Source organism: Diceros bicornis, chromosome 13 (assembly GCF_020826845.1).
Source record: "Diceros bicornis minor isolate mBicDic1 chromosome 13, mDicBic1.mat.cur, whole genome shotgun sequence".
NCBI classification, from domain to species: Eukaryota; Metazoa; Chordata; class Mammalia; order Perissodactyla; family Rhinocerotidae; genus Diceros; species Diceros bicornis.
This window is the reverse complement of record NC_080752.1, coordinates 48,359,055-48,373,365: the sequence shown is the minus strand read 5'-3', so window position 1 is coordinate 48,373,365 and position 14,311 is coordinate 48,359,055. Positions and strand designations below refer to the sequence as shown.

The window sequence follows — 14,311 nt, the reverse complement described above, 5'->3', positions numbered from 1 at the left end:
AATGGAAGTTCCCTCACCCACTTGCCAGAGCCACATGCACCAGAGGAGCCTGGCTCGATCCTTCCGCACAAATGTACTCGCAACTGCATCTGGAGGGACAGCTCCAGGGCTCGAGAGTTCTTCCATGCCCACGGCTGCTAATTGCAGATAATGCATTAAAAATACAGAGCCACATCTGTTCATTGCAACACGAGTATCGAGGAATTTATGTGGTTTACAATGACAGGGTGTGAGGGGAGGAAAATGCTTGTTCTGCCTGCGGGCCAGAGGCACAGCTGTGAGCAGAGAGCTGGAGGTGAGGTTTCTGGTGCCCAATAAATTCTCTGGGTGCCAGCCAAGCCCTTTCCTGGAGGAGCCAAGGGATAGATCCAGGTATTTCTCTGGAAATACCAAATTGTGTAAGCGGTCAGACACAGAGTGCGTGTCCGGGTGCCCAGGAAGCATTCTGGCCTAACTCTGCCGTTTGCCGCGTTCCCGAGAGAAGTGGGGCCGACCGCTGCCAGGTGCAGGGCAGGAGGAGCAGCGTGCGTCTCGTGATTCGGTAGTTCATTGTCCAGCAAGCGTGCACTGAGCACCTAGCCTAGGGTCTCAGTTCCTCATCTGCAGAATGGGGGTGCATCAAGTTCCTGCCCCACTGGGTTTATTACTAAATAAGATAACTACATGTAAATTGCATCAAACAGCACCAGGCATGGCATAGGCATTCAATAAAAGTTTACTGTTGTCGTTTTACTGTGTGTCGAGCACTGTGTTAGATTTTAAGGGCACTAGGATGGATAAGGCAAGGCCCCTGCCCCTCCTCCACAAGTTGGAGAGACAAACAATAGTTAGAATGTGATATGCGGTGGCATAGCGATGTGTTATGGGAGCACAGAGGAGGGAAGGACGGTCAAAGAGGGCTTCCTGGAGGAAGGGACGCCTGACCTGAGTCCTGGAGGACAGGTGGAAGTTTACCAGACCTAGAAGGTAGCAAGAATGATCCCAGCCTGGAGTAGCATGTGCAAGGGCCCTGAGGAGAGTGTGAGAATATAAGTGTTTCAGGGGGAAATATTGTGTAGCAGGACCTTAGGGTGGGTGTATTAAGTACCTATTGCTGTGTAACAAATTACCCCAAAACAACATTTATTACCTCACATTTTCTGTGTTAGGAATCTGGGTGTGGCTTAGCTGGGTTCTCTGGCTTAGGGTTTCTCCTAAGGCTACAATGTAGATGTGTGCCAGGGCTACAGTCATCTCAAAGCTCAACTGAGGGGAAAGATTTGCTCCAAGCTTGTTCACATGGTTGTCTGAAGGACTGAGTTCCTCGGTGCGGTTCTTTCCGCAGAGCAGCTTTCAATATGGCCGCTTACTTCAGCAGACCAAACCAGAGAGAGACTAAGTCAGGAGTCAGAGTCTTTTATAATCTCATCTCAGAAGTGACAGCCCATCACTTTTGCTCAATCCTCTTTGTTAGAAGCAAGTCAGTAGGTCCATCCCACACACAATGGGAGGGGATTGTACAAGGGCATGAATACCAGGAGACAAAGATTACTTAGTCATTTCTGAAGCTGCCTGCCACAGTACAACCTCCAGCCCCCAATGGTTCATGTCCCTTCCACATGCAAAATACAGTTACCCCTTCCCAAAGTCCCTACGAGTCTCTTCCCATGATAGAGTCAGCTCAAAATCCGAAATCTCATCATCTGAGTCAGGTTCAGGTGTGGATGAGGTTCTTGGGTATAGTTACTAAGTACAGGTTCTAGAATACTGTCACTCTGGATCTGTAGATCTGTGAAACTAAAGAGACAAGTTATCTGCCCCCACATACCCAACATACAATGGTGGGTGGGATAGGCGTAGGGTGATGACTACAGACATTCCTACTCAGAAAGGGGGAAAATGTGAGGCATAAGGAAGTTCCTGGTCCATAACAATTCTGAAATCCACCCAGGAAAATATTGGAAGTTTCTTGATTAGTTTTAAAAGGTGGGAATAATTCTCTATGACCCTTAGCTCCACTTTCTGAGCACTTGGCTCCTCCCTCTGACTTATCCTTCTTTTTTCGTGAAAGGAACCATGTGTTTGAAGCTGACTTTTCCTCAGCCTGCTTTCTGCTGAGAATTTTGGGAGTCTGATGACCTCTTTTTATTTTATACTATCTGTCCCTTTCAGTCCAAGCTGACAGTGTTTCTTCTGATAATAGTTTTCTTGAAAACTTTATGAGTCTTCTATAAATCTCATTGAGATTCACTCTATTGCACAAAAGCTGCACCCACAAATTTCTTTGAACTAAACTCTTTTCTACTTTCAGCTTCTGCTCAGATGGCCAAGGGATAATGCCCTAATGCTTCCCAGAGGCCCTATTGTTTGACCTAGAGGATCTGTGAGATCCACACTAATCTCTTTAAAGGGCCTTTGTGTAATTGAATAATACTATGATCCTCTGATCTTCCTGAGGACTTAACCAAAGGCTGTACAGTCACACCCTCAACTTTATCTCCAGGCCACCTTTGCTTGACAGTGCTCAAAAGCCTGTTTTTTTTTTTTTTTTTTTTGGTGAGGAGGACTATCCCTGAGCTAACATCCGATGCCAATCTTCCCCTTTTTTCTTGAGGAAGACTGGCCCTGGGCTAGCATCCATGCCCATCCTCCTCCCCTTTATATGGGACACCGCCACGGCATGGCTTAGCAAGCGGTGCGTTGGTGCACGCCCGGGATCCGAACCTGTGAACCCCAGGCCACCGTAGCGGAGCACGCACACTTAACCGCTGCGCCACCAGGCCGTCACCTCAAAAGCCATTTTTTAATTTTAGCATCTTTTGCTGCCTTGGGAGGCTGAGAATTTTCGAAACTATCAAGCCCTGGCTCCTTTTTGTTTAACAATCTTTCCCTCAATTTCTCTCTCCTCTCACGTAAACAACAAGAAGAAACCTTCAACACTTTGCTTGGACATCTTAGCTAGATCACTAAGTTTATTAGGCACATGTTCTTCCCACATAACTACAGAGGACAGCGTCACTAAGCTTTCTGCCACTGCCTAACAAGGATCCCCTTCCTCTAGTTTCCAAGAACGTGTAACTCATTTCCTTTCGAGCCTTCACTGGCAGCATCTTCAAAGTCCAGATTTCTCTAACAACCTCCTTGGAGTACTCCCAGCCTCTGCCCACTGCCTGGTTCCAAAGCCATCTCCCATTTTTAGATATTTTCCATGACACGATTACTCTCTTGATACTAAAATCTGTATTCATTGTCTAGTTTGCTTTGTAATAAATTACTCAAACCTTAGTGGCATGAAAAAACAACATCTATTTTCTTGGTTTCTGTGGCTCAGGAGTCAAGTATGGCTTGGCTGGGCCTGTCACAAGGTTGCAGTACAGGTGTCCACTGGACCTGGGAATGATCCACTTCCAAGCTTACTCACGGTCACTGGCAGGATTCAGTTCCTTGCAGGCTGTTTGACCGAGGACCTCAGTTTCTCCTTGGGTGTTGGCCGGAAACCACCTTCAGTTCCCTGCCTTGTGAACTTCTCCACAGGGCAGCTTTCAACGTGTCAGTTTGCTTTGAGCAAGCAAGAGAGAGAGACAGTCTTGTCACTCCTGAAGAAGTGTTATCCTATCGCTTTTGCCCTATTCTGTTCATTCGAATTAAATCACTAGGTCCAGCCCACGCTCAAAGGGAGGAATTACACAGGTGTGAATACCAGGAGGTGGGGATCACTGGGAGCCGTTTCAGAAAATGAGTGTGGGCGACAGTGCAACTGGCAAGGCAGCAACGGCCCGATTATGCTGTGTCAGACTCCCCTAGTGATGGGTGACCTCAGGAAACTTCACTGTTGGAGGAGAGGAGTCTTAAAACATCACTCAGCCAGCCAGAGCTGAGAAGGGATTGGAAAGGGACGATGGGTAGGGAAAGCTGTTACAAGGAAACTTTCACAAGGGGATGACCACACCAGAATGCTCGGTGTCACTGGTGATCCACCCAGAGGTCAAGGCCAGCCTGAAAGGTTGCATGCCCCCCTCGAGCCTTTGGCCAAGCTCTTTCTCCTGCTTCAACTACCTTTCTGTGTGTCACTCTCGCCTTCTTTAAACCATCTTTTGAAGCCCAAGGCAGGCACCCCCATTCATAGGGTGCTTCTTACACAGCAGACTTTATTTACAATGATGTCTTAGACATTTCATTTATTCTCAGCACACCCGTAGGGCAGGTGCTGTTTGTGGGGGGGTGTGACTACAGGTGCATGACAGGATAAAAGGGTGCCAAGGCCTTTGTGACTTCACCCTGATGACCTCACCCTGTCCACAGACCTGATCCTCAGCCTTAATTAAAGGCAAAGAAACTGGACCTTTTTGTCCCCAAATAATTGATGCTTTAGTGGATGCTGAAATCAACTATAAGATCCCAATGCAGCTGTGTGTTCCAGATGCTAATCAGTTGTTTTGCAACTGGGATCCACTTCTGTGTTGGGATTTGAGGGAAACCCAATAAATAAATACACTATTCCCCTGTCAAGTTCAGAACCCATTGGCAGAGGCAGGAGAAAGACAGATGAGGATCACCTTTATTACCAGTGTACCGATTGGAGAGCAGACCGGAACGGTCTGCAGCCAGGGGAGGGGACGGGGACGGGGAGAGAGACGAGCACAGTCAGCTCCTCCTCTCAAACTCACTGGGCAGATACTCTTGGGGGTGAATTCCAGGACTGCAAGAGGGAAAAGAATTCCTCTGTGGTCCTCAGAGCAGCAGTGTCACCTGGGAACTCTTAGAAATGCAGATTATAGGTCCACCTTCCAGGAAAGTGGGATCAAACTGTAGGGGTGAGGCCCAGCAATCTGGGGTGATTCTAATGGGGGCTCAAAGTTGAGAACCACTGGTCTAGTGGAAGCTGTTCCACATGAAAATATGAGACCTAGGATGAAGTGTTCCCCTGGAAAATTCTGCCACCCGTGCCCACTTTCCCCCTCCTTCCTGGGAAAGTGAATCACAGGGGAAGAAGTTTCACGGCTTCCACATTTGATTTTCAGCTTACAGCTGCTGCAGGGAATACCAAGTAGAGGCTTCTGATTATCTGTCCTCCAAAAGGGGAAGTGTCATGGGTTTGGTGTTTGCTAGCCCTGCCTCTTTCTCTTGCAGACCTTGGAGAGGCTAGCATCCCCTTGTTGGCACCGGGTAATCTCAGAAGACTCTAGAATGACCAATAACCAGAAGTCAAGATGGAAGCACATGGCTCCCCCTGCAGAAAACCCTCCGTGGCTCCCCACTGCACTTAGATTTCAAAGTAAACTCCTTGCCAAGGCCTGCCCCTCTCCAACCTCATCTCACCTACTTGCTCACACCTCCGGTCACTCTGGCCTCCATTCTGTTTCTCTAATATGCCAAGCTCACTGCTGTCTCAGGACCTTTGCACTTGCTGTCCTGCTGCTTAAAGAACTCTTCCCTCGGACCTTAGCATGCTTGACTCCTTGTCCTTTAAACCCAAACCCTAATGTTGTCTTCTCTGACCACCCGTTTAAAGTGCCCTCAACCCCGCTTGTCATTGTTTATCTCCTTACCTGGGCTTATTTTCCTCGGAGCACTTGACACTATCAAAAAATGATCTGGTGTGTTTATTCATTGACTTATTTATTGTCTGTCTCTCCCTCACTAGAATGTAAGAGATCAGGACCTTGCTGTACCTCTAGCACCAGAACCATTCCTGGTATATAGCAGGCATAAGATTTACATGAATATTTGTTGAATAAATGAATGAATAAATTAACACAAGAAAAGGCTCTAGGAGAGAAGAAGCAGAGTGGAGTGATTCAGTCATCAACAAGACGGTGATGATAGGCCCAAAGACACTGCCTTCCTCTTCCCAAGGGCAGGGGCACCTGAGCCCAGCTGAGCGGGTCTGGAAGGCTGGCACCACACCGGATTTTCCGCCTGCTTTTCTTCTCTCCCATGATCTTAAGCCCAGGCTTCCCCCAACATCTCCCCTTCCCTCCTCCCTCCCCCTTCGCTGTTATTACATTGTACTCATTAGAAGCCAGCAGATTCACACCCTCCTGTTATCTTTTCATAAAGGAATGTTAATGGAGTTAGTTTTCACCAGGTGTGCTGCAAACTGTTGTCAAAACTTCTACTTGGCCACCCACACTCACATAATTAGTCACACAGGAAACCAGAAGGGTGGCATGAGGGCTGGGGCCTGGCTGTGTGGGGGTCCTCTTCCCAGAGAGGAGTATGGTGTAACACGCAGCCACTGCCCACCAAGAGCCACGGTTCAGGGTGGAAACAAGACAAGCCAACTGGAACCACTACAGAGTATTACAAGTCAGGATCTAATTAGCTCGGGGTGGGGGGGTGCTCCTCCCCCTTCAAGAGGTTGGTAACAAAGGAAAGGAAATTAAACAGTAGGCTAGAGGCCAGAGGGAGAAATAAGGTTAAAGACAGTCTCTTCTAGAGTTATAAGGATGTTGGCATTTGAGTACTGTATTAGTTACCTATGCTGTGTAACAAGCTACCACAACTTTTTTGGCTTAAAACATCACACATTCATTATGTCACAGTTTCTGTGGGTCAGGGATCCAATAATTAGCTGGGTCTATTGCTTGAGGTCTCGCAAGGCTGCAGTCAAGGTGTCAGCCAGGGCTGAGTTCTCATCTGGTGGCTCAGCTGGGGAAGGGCCCACTTCCCTGCTCATGTGGTTGCTGCAGCACTCAGCTCCTTGGGGTTGTAGGACTGAGACCTTCTGTTTTTTTGCTGGCTGTTTGTCTGAAGCCACCCTCAGCTCCTTGAGATTTCTCACAGTTCCTTGGCCTGTGGGCTTCTCCAACTTGGCCACTTACTTCATCAAGCCAGCAAGAGAATCTCTGGAGCAAATCAGCTAGCAAGATGGAGTCTTATGTATCATTATGTAATCACAGAAGTCACATTCCATTTCCTTTGCCTTATTCTATTGGTTAGAAGCAAGTCACATGTTCTGCCCACATTTGGTGGGAAGAGGTCATACAAGAGTGTGAACACCAGGACGGGGGAATCATGGGGCAGCCACCCTAGGGGTATCCACCAATACCTATTATGTGTTAAGGACTGTGCCAAATACTTTTGCATGTGTTACATCATTTAACCACTAAAACAACTTGTAAGGCAGGCAGCATCCCCATCACAGAGATGAGAAACCTGGGACTCAGAGAAATGAAAACTTGCCCAATATCCTGCCAGTGTTAAGATTGGAACCACCCATATCATGACACCAAGCTAACCTGTGCAAGCTTAGAAACAGAAGGGTCAAGCATGTTCAGAGTGAGGAGCAAGGGCCTGAGGGAGGCAGGGGAAGGGGGTAGCAAGAGCGTTATAGCTCCCCCTAAGACATGAGGCCAGGAGGAAAGGATGAGTGTGAATTACATGTTGAGAAAGAAGAAAACTGAGTGTGTTCATGTCTGATGATCTCTATTTTCTCACTGAAGCAAAAAATGAGAATGTCTCCTGAGAGGGTGGAGGTTGGGCTGAAGGGGAAGAAGAGCCAAGTTGGAACAGCAGCTGTGGGGAATGGGGAGTGGGGACTGGGAATCTTGCCAGCTTGAGTACAAGGTTGCCAAGTAGGATAAGCTACTTCCTCCGGGAAGACTTCAGTGATGGCTGTGGTAGGTGGCACCACTCCCACCCCAAGTACTTTGCATAGCCTTCACTCTCCTCATCATGCTGTGATGTGTGCCCATCCATCTCCCACATCAGAAGGAAAGTTCTCACAGGGAAGGAGCCTACAGGAGTCCAGGTTGGGCCTCTTGGTACCCAGCACAAGGTCTGGCACATGGGAGTCTTCCATAAATGGCCTGGTTCAGGGCCCTGAATTTCTCAATCACTCCACTATATTATCCCTCATCCCCTAAAAGCTCACCCAATTCTAAAAGACTTTTCAAAAATATATATTTTTACTCTTCTTTTGAAAGTAAAAGTTCAAACGGCAGTAGAGTACAAAGTATTGCAAGTCCATCATGGAATGGGGGTGAGAGATGGAATCAGGGAAGTCTGTTGTATGCATAACCTGGTGACAAAAAAGCAGTTTTGCATTTTGGCCCAGTCTTTTTGATGTGAAGAAGTCAAAAGAGCCATTTCAGAATAGTCCACATCAATGTATATTGATTGGTATGAAATGCTGCCCACAGTACATTATTGCCTGAAAAACAGTTACAGTACAGACACAGAACAATCCCATTTGTGTCAAATTACCTGTTTTGATCATTTTAAGTGGCAGAAAACCTAACTCAAACCATCTTAGACAAAAAAATGAAATGTGTGGGCTCACCTTCAGTGAGAAGTCCAAAAGTATGCTCTGATGCCAGAGGGACTCACGTGTTGGCCTGAGAACGAGGCAAAGGGCTGTCGACAGCGCCCAGGGCTGCATCCTCCCCTAGGACTCGTTACATGAATCCTGAGATCCACTCTGATTGGACCAACTTTGGTCACATGCCGGTCACTGGACCCAACACTGTGGCCAGGGGGATTCTACCTGATCCAGCCTTGGTCAGGATGGAGTCAGGGTGCTGTGAGCAAGGGGAAAAGGAATAGGTCCAGGTGGTCATAAAGGCCACAAATGTCAGCTCTATGAGTGCTATGCTTATATCCACAGACAAATGACCGGGGGGATGTCCACCAAAATGTCATCAGGGTTTTCTCCAAGTTAAGGGCCTGTGACAGAGTCAGACGCCTGCTTTTGTAAAATCAGCCCCAAACTTCATCATGACTAGAATGGTGACCACCACTGGGGTCTCATCCTGATATTTAAGCCTTGCTGGAGCACCAGTTCTGGAACTGCTGGAGAAACTGACACCCCTAAGGCCCACCTAAACTCCAGTTCCCAACCTCTGCTGGTGCCTGAATTGGGCACCTGACCTGAACTCCAAGCCTTCTGACCCTCCTGGTGAGGAGGCCGGCAGGACAGGTGTTCTGAGTACAGTCCTTCAGCCTGGATAACCACTTGGAACCAGGATGCTCCTACCTCTGTGACCCCAGCTTCTGTACCCCTGGAGACTTCTACCCGCCCCCTGCCCAAGCCAACCCCTGTGGATCCGGAAGACACACACATCCCTTGGACACTGCTGCCACTTCTCTCAAGGCCAGCCCCTCCCCAGGGTCAGTGTCTGAACCCCAGTCTCAACTCTGCCACTCCACTCACTTCCCCAAAGGAGCAGCAAAGGCTGCTCTGACGCCACACACGAGACCAGAGACAGCAACACAGTTGAATGGCATTTTATTTCTAATTGGACGCAGCAGCTTTGTCCGACTCAGTTTGTCCAACCCCTCTGCACTGGTTCTTAACCGACCCTTGGAGGCTCTTCCGGGCATCACGTTGTTTATGGTAGACTTCCAATTCCTCTTGGTACTTAGCTCTCAGGAGAGCTGCTCTTTGTTCATACGGCTGCTTTTCGACGTCTGCGGTTGCAGACCACATCTCCCCCGAGGCCTTTGCCACCTGCACCACCGACCAGTTCGGATTCTCCCTCTTCAGCTGGGCATAGTGGTCTTGGCAGAAGAGTAGGAAGGACGATGGAGGCCGTCTGGGTGCATGGGGGTCCCGCTTTCTCCGTTTCTTTTTCTTCCCAGTGTAATTCATCATCTCTTCCTGGTATCGGGCTTTGTCGAGCTTGGCCAGGGCTTCATATTTGGCCTTTTCATGCTTGGAGATGGACCTCCATTTTTCCGAACACTTTCTAGAGAACTCTTTAAAGCCAAGGTAGGTATTTGGCTGCTGCTCCTTGAACTTGTTTCTGTAACTCAGCAAAAAGTGGATGTAAGAAGAGACATTCACCTTGGGCCTTAGCTGGATTTCTTTTCCCATGTTCATAAGATCATTTTTCTCTTTTTTAGATTCAGTACCTCGGACAGCAGAGACTTTGTCCCTACACTCTAGGAGCAATCTAGAAGGTGCTCTGCTTGCGGTGAATTTTTCTCTCTGCAAGAGCTGCAGTCAAGGGTTAGCCTTTTAAGTGCTGGTGGCATTGTTGAGTCAAGGAGGGGACTGTGACATCACTCACAAGCTGGCCACTCCTGGCCAGTGCCTGTGGTATTTGCATACAAGTACTCTTATTGGCTGGTGACTTGAGGGTCAACTTTTGCTTTTCATGGAAGATGATGGTTGATCCAGAGAAGGCTCTGGAGCATCTCCTTCCCCTAGAATATTCCTTCTTGGCTTCCTGGAGGCAGTAGGCTCTGCTCAGCTTTGAGTGCTTTGAATCCCTTAGATGTAGTAATGAACCACGGGGTCTGCTCTCCTTGCCATAAGATTGTCAAGATGCCGCATCATCCTTTCCAAAAACAGGCTGGAAATAATGAACATGAGGAGGTGGATGGCTCCAGAGCTGTCATGATAAAATGTGAAGTCTTTCTGTTTGCCTTCAACAATGGCAGCTCATACCGTACAAAGAGTTTAGTAGTAATTCTAAAAATAATCAGGTATGACAGCTGTGACTTGGTTCCTGTCAGGACAAAGTTGTCTAATTTAAAACCCGAGCACTTGGGCTATAAGTCTGAACTCCACTTCTCTGAAGAAATTTGGGGGGAGAAGAAGGGAGGAGGACACTTGAGTCCATGAAAATGAGAGAGAATCCTTGCCATAGCAGGAGGTCTCCCCGCTCTCATCACAGGGGTCCTGGTTTCTTGGGGTTAGAGCACAAAGCTCTAACAGTTACACTCAAACTAGTTGGCTTCTGGCTTTTTGTAAAAGCAGTTGCAAATATTCCACGAGTCTTCCAACTGGAGGGAAAAGGAAAGACAATAAAAGCATCATTTATTGAACCCTGGACACTGTGAGGTACTTGCTTGTACAGTAATGGAGTTACTACAACTCAGTGGTTGATCGTAGCACCAAATTTACAAGACTAAAAACTCGAGCCTCATTAACATAAAAACTAACCTGTTTAAGGTAAAACAGCCACTAACAGGTGGGAGTCTGGATTTGGACCCATCTGCCTGACTCAAGGCTGTGCTTCATCCCGCCTGCACAGAACTGCTGCCTCGGGGGCCGAGGGGCCGAGGGGCTGGGTGTGTGGCCTCAGCAGCTGAGTCTGACAAGGAAACTTGCCTAAGACTAGACCACATTTTGAATTTTGCCAAGTCCATTCCCAGGGCTCCAAGACTGACTTCAACTTCCATCTTCTGTAGACAAAAGATGGAAATTGATTAGAGCCCCAGCTCTGCCGTGAAGTGGCTGGGCTACCTAAGCTGGCCCCTTCCGTCCTCATCTGTAAAATCAGTGTTGCAGACTGGCCAGGAAGGACCCTCCAGGTGACAGGCTGTAGTTTTGGGGCTGGATTTGGGGGCCTGTGAGATAGCAGATCACAGCTGAGGAAGTCTGGGCTAGTGGTGGGGGCGGAGGGGTCTGGCCAGCGGAAACAGATTACTCTGGGGACATTTCTCAGCCCAGGTAGCTTTTCTTCACTCTGGCTCATTCGCCCAAGGGGCCAGAGGTTGGCTCACATGTTTGTTGGACCTGAGCTGGGCTGCAGAGATTACTGGGACACAGCTCCTTCCCGAGATAGAAGGACAGATTGTGAGGAAGAACTTGGCTAACATTTATACATATTAATCACATCCAGCTCAGACTCACAAAAAACTCCAGCAGCTTATCTGTCCCTCTGCTCATGACCTCCTACTCCTCTCACAATGATAAGCTCCAGGAAGATTAACCCCGTGATAACCACCTAGACCCTAGCAGATCTAGGAAGAGAAGGCAAAAGCTATGACAACTCTTTGGTGTTCAGGCCACACTCCCGACTGGGAGGGACAAAGCAGGGGAATTCTTTGTCTAGCAGAGCTACAGGAGGGTGAGTACACCTGGCTTTCTACATCCATGCTGTGGGTGCTGGAATCAGGTTTGCCCCTCCGGATCCCCTCTCGAACTTTCTCCACCTTGCTGTCTGCCCTGGGAAGCTGACCCATATGGACCACATCAATGGATCCCACGCCCTCCGGCTTCCATTTCAGTTTGGCCGATGGGGGCCCCAAGAGGAGATCAGGGAGGGAGGAAGGTGAGGTCAAGGCGCTTATTCTCCTAGCTCCCTCCCCAGGGGTCACCTGCAGCTGGCTCTCCATCCGTGGGCTGAAAGTCTCGGCTTCTCTTAAGGTGTCCTCTCTGAATGACTCTCCTTCCAGGTTAGGAATTGATCCCTCTCCTTGCCCCCCTCTGCCCCCGCCGAGGGTGGTGGGACCTCTGCTTTTCCTAGTCTCCAAGGACTCTGCTATCCCTTGTGGCTTTCTCACACCTTGCCCTTCCCTCTGTAAATAGCCTCTTTATTAAACACTCCTCAAATTATTCTAATTTGAGCGGCCATCTGTTTCCTGCTGGGACCCTGAGCAGTGTAGCATGTTTCTAGCCTTCCGCTATAAACAGCCGTGGAGGTGGATAAATAAAGCACATGTGGGCATCAATCCAAGGTAGAAGGGTATTGAGCTTCTGGAGGCCCAAGTGCCCGGCAGTCACACAGCTAGAGTGGTCTGCAGGGGCAAGCGTGCCTGCCAGGGCCGTGGCAGGACAGGGCCACACGGCCTAGGTGGAGGCAGCTAATATCCTTTGTATTCTGAGGTGCTCTCTAGCCAGGGGTGCTGGTCTGGAGGGGCAGACAGTAAATATTTTAGGCCTTGTGTACTGCACAGTTTCTGTTACAAATACCCAACTCTGCCATTGTAGCTCAAAAGTAGCCATAGAAAAGATGTAAATGAATGATTGTGGCTGTGCCCCAATAAAATTTTATAAAAATAAACAGTGGGCTGGAAGTCATAAATCTGCCAACCCCGGTGTAGAGATCTGAGTGCAGTATTTTCAAACTTTTTGATTGCAGTCTACAATAAGAAGTACGTTTTACATCATGACCCATTTATGTACGTGTATACTTTGTAATATTTATATAGTGCTTAATGTGCGCCAGCCCCTGTTCTGAGCACTTAACCTATATCAATTCATTTAATCTTCGTAACAACCCTGTGTGTGTGTGTAGAGGGGTTGTGCTATTTTTATCCCCAGTGTAAAGATAAACGTCTCTAAGCACAGAGAGTTTACAGAAACAAAAGTTTTACGAAACTATACTTACTATGTATATGACGTACTCTTTTATTTTCTATTCTCTTCTGTTATAGTCTCCTCTACTTTATCTTGTTATTCAAAATGCAACCAGTGGACTGATCTCATGACCCACGATGGGTCACAGTCCATGGACTGATGTGAAAAACTCTGTCTGGGCCAGCTGGGAGGAAACTCCCACCTCGGGGATTACGAGATCTTCTTAACTTGGCAGGGATAACGTGAGGAGGAAAGAACATGGCCTTTGGAGCCAGACAGACATGAGTTCAAATTCTAGCTTCGCCACCTACTAACTGGATAGCTTTGGCAAGTCCAGCTTGTTGCAATCTTATCTGTAAAAAGCAGTGAGGTGATAATAAAGTGGTGCAGAGTGACTAACTGAAATGATGGGAGTAACGCACCTGACCCTCCCCCTCCCCTACAGCGTGGGCTGGACTTAGGAACTCACTTCTAGTGAAGAGAGTGTGGAAAAGGACAATCTGTACATTTACAGGGGAGAAAGCCAGCAGATAGCACCTTCACCAAGGGATCAAGGTGAACACCATCAGTAATGGGCCATGTTGATATCGAATCCCCCTCTTTCTTTATAGGATGTGATAATAAGAGCATCTCACCCTGTGCTGTTCTTCCTCCAAATTCATAACCTTGATATAATCGTGAGAAAATATTAGACAAACCCAAATTAAGGGACATTCTGTAAAATCCTTGACCAGTACTCTTCAAAAATGTCAAGGTCTTGAGAAAACAGGAAAGCCTAGAAACTGACCCAGATTGGAGGAGCCTAAGTAGACATGACAACTCACTGCAGTGGGAGATGCAGGATTAGATCTTGGAACAAAAACAAGGGCATTAGTGGAAAAGCTGGGGAAATCTGAATATAATCTTCCATTGAGCTACTAGTACTGTAGCAATGTTGATTTCTTAGTTTTGATACATGTCCGCTGGTTATGTAAGATGCTAATATTAGGGAAAGCTGGGAGAGGGGTATACGGGGAATTTCTGTGCTATCTTTGCCACTCTGTTCTCATTTCAAAAAAAAAATTAAAAAAAAAAATCTCCCCCTCTGACAGTAATGGGCTCCCAGGGTTGAGATGCTCTGCTCTTGATCTCTCTCCTCCAGGAATCACAGGGTAGATTTTAGCCTCCGCTGCAGCAGCCTAGGCTCTTGACATATCTTCTATCAGTGTTCCTCAAATTTGGAGGCATGCTGAAACCACCTGAGGAGCTTCTAAAAATCTCGGTGCTCAAGCCACAGCAACAACAACAAGAACAAAAGTG

General features: G+C 47.8%; 2 protein-coding genes across 3 annotated transcripts in view; one reads left to right on the top strand and one right to left on the bottom strand.

Annotated features, from left to right (window-relative positions):
* CSMD2 (CUB and Sushi multiple domains 2) overlaps positions 1-14,311 on the top strand; it is a 606,380-nt gene that overhangs the window by 251,486 nt on the left and 340,583 nt on the right. The gene's annotated exons all lie outside the window — the stretch shown is intronic.
* HMGB4 (high mobility group box 4) lies at positions 9,215-9,802 on the bottom strand. The gene has a single exon (XM_058553846.1). It carries the CDS (start codon positions 9,800-9,802, stop codon positions 9,215-9,217), a length of 588 nt encoding a protein of 195 aa, XP_058409829.1.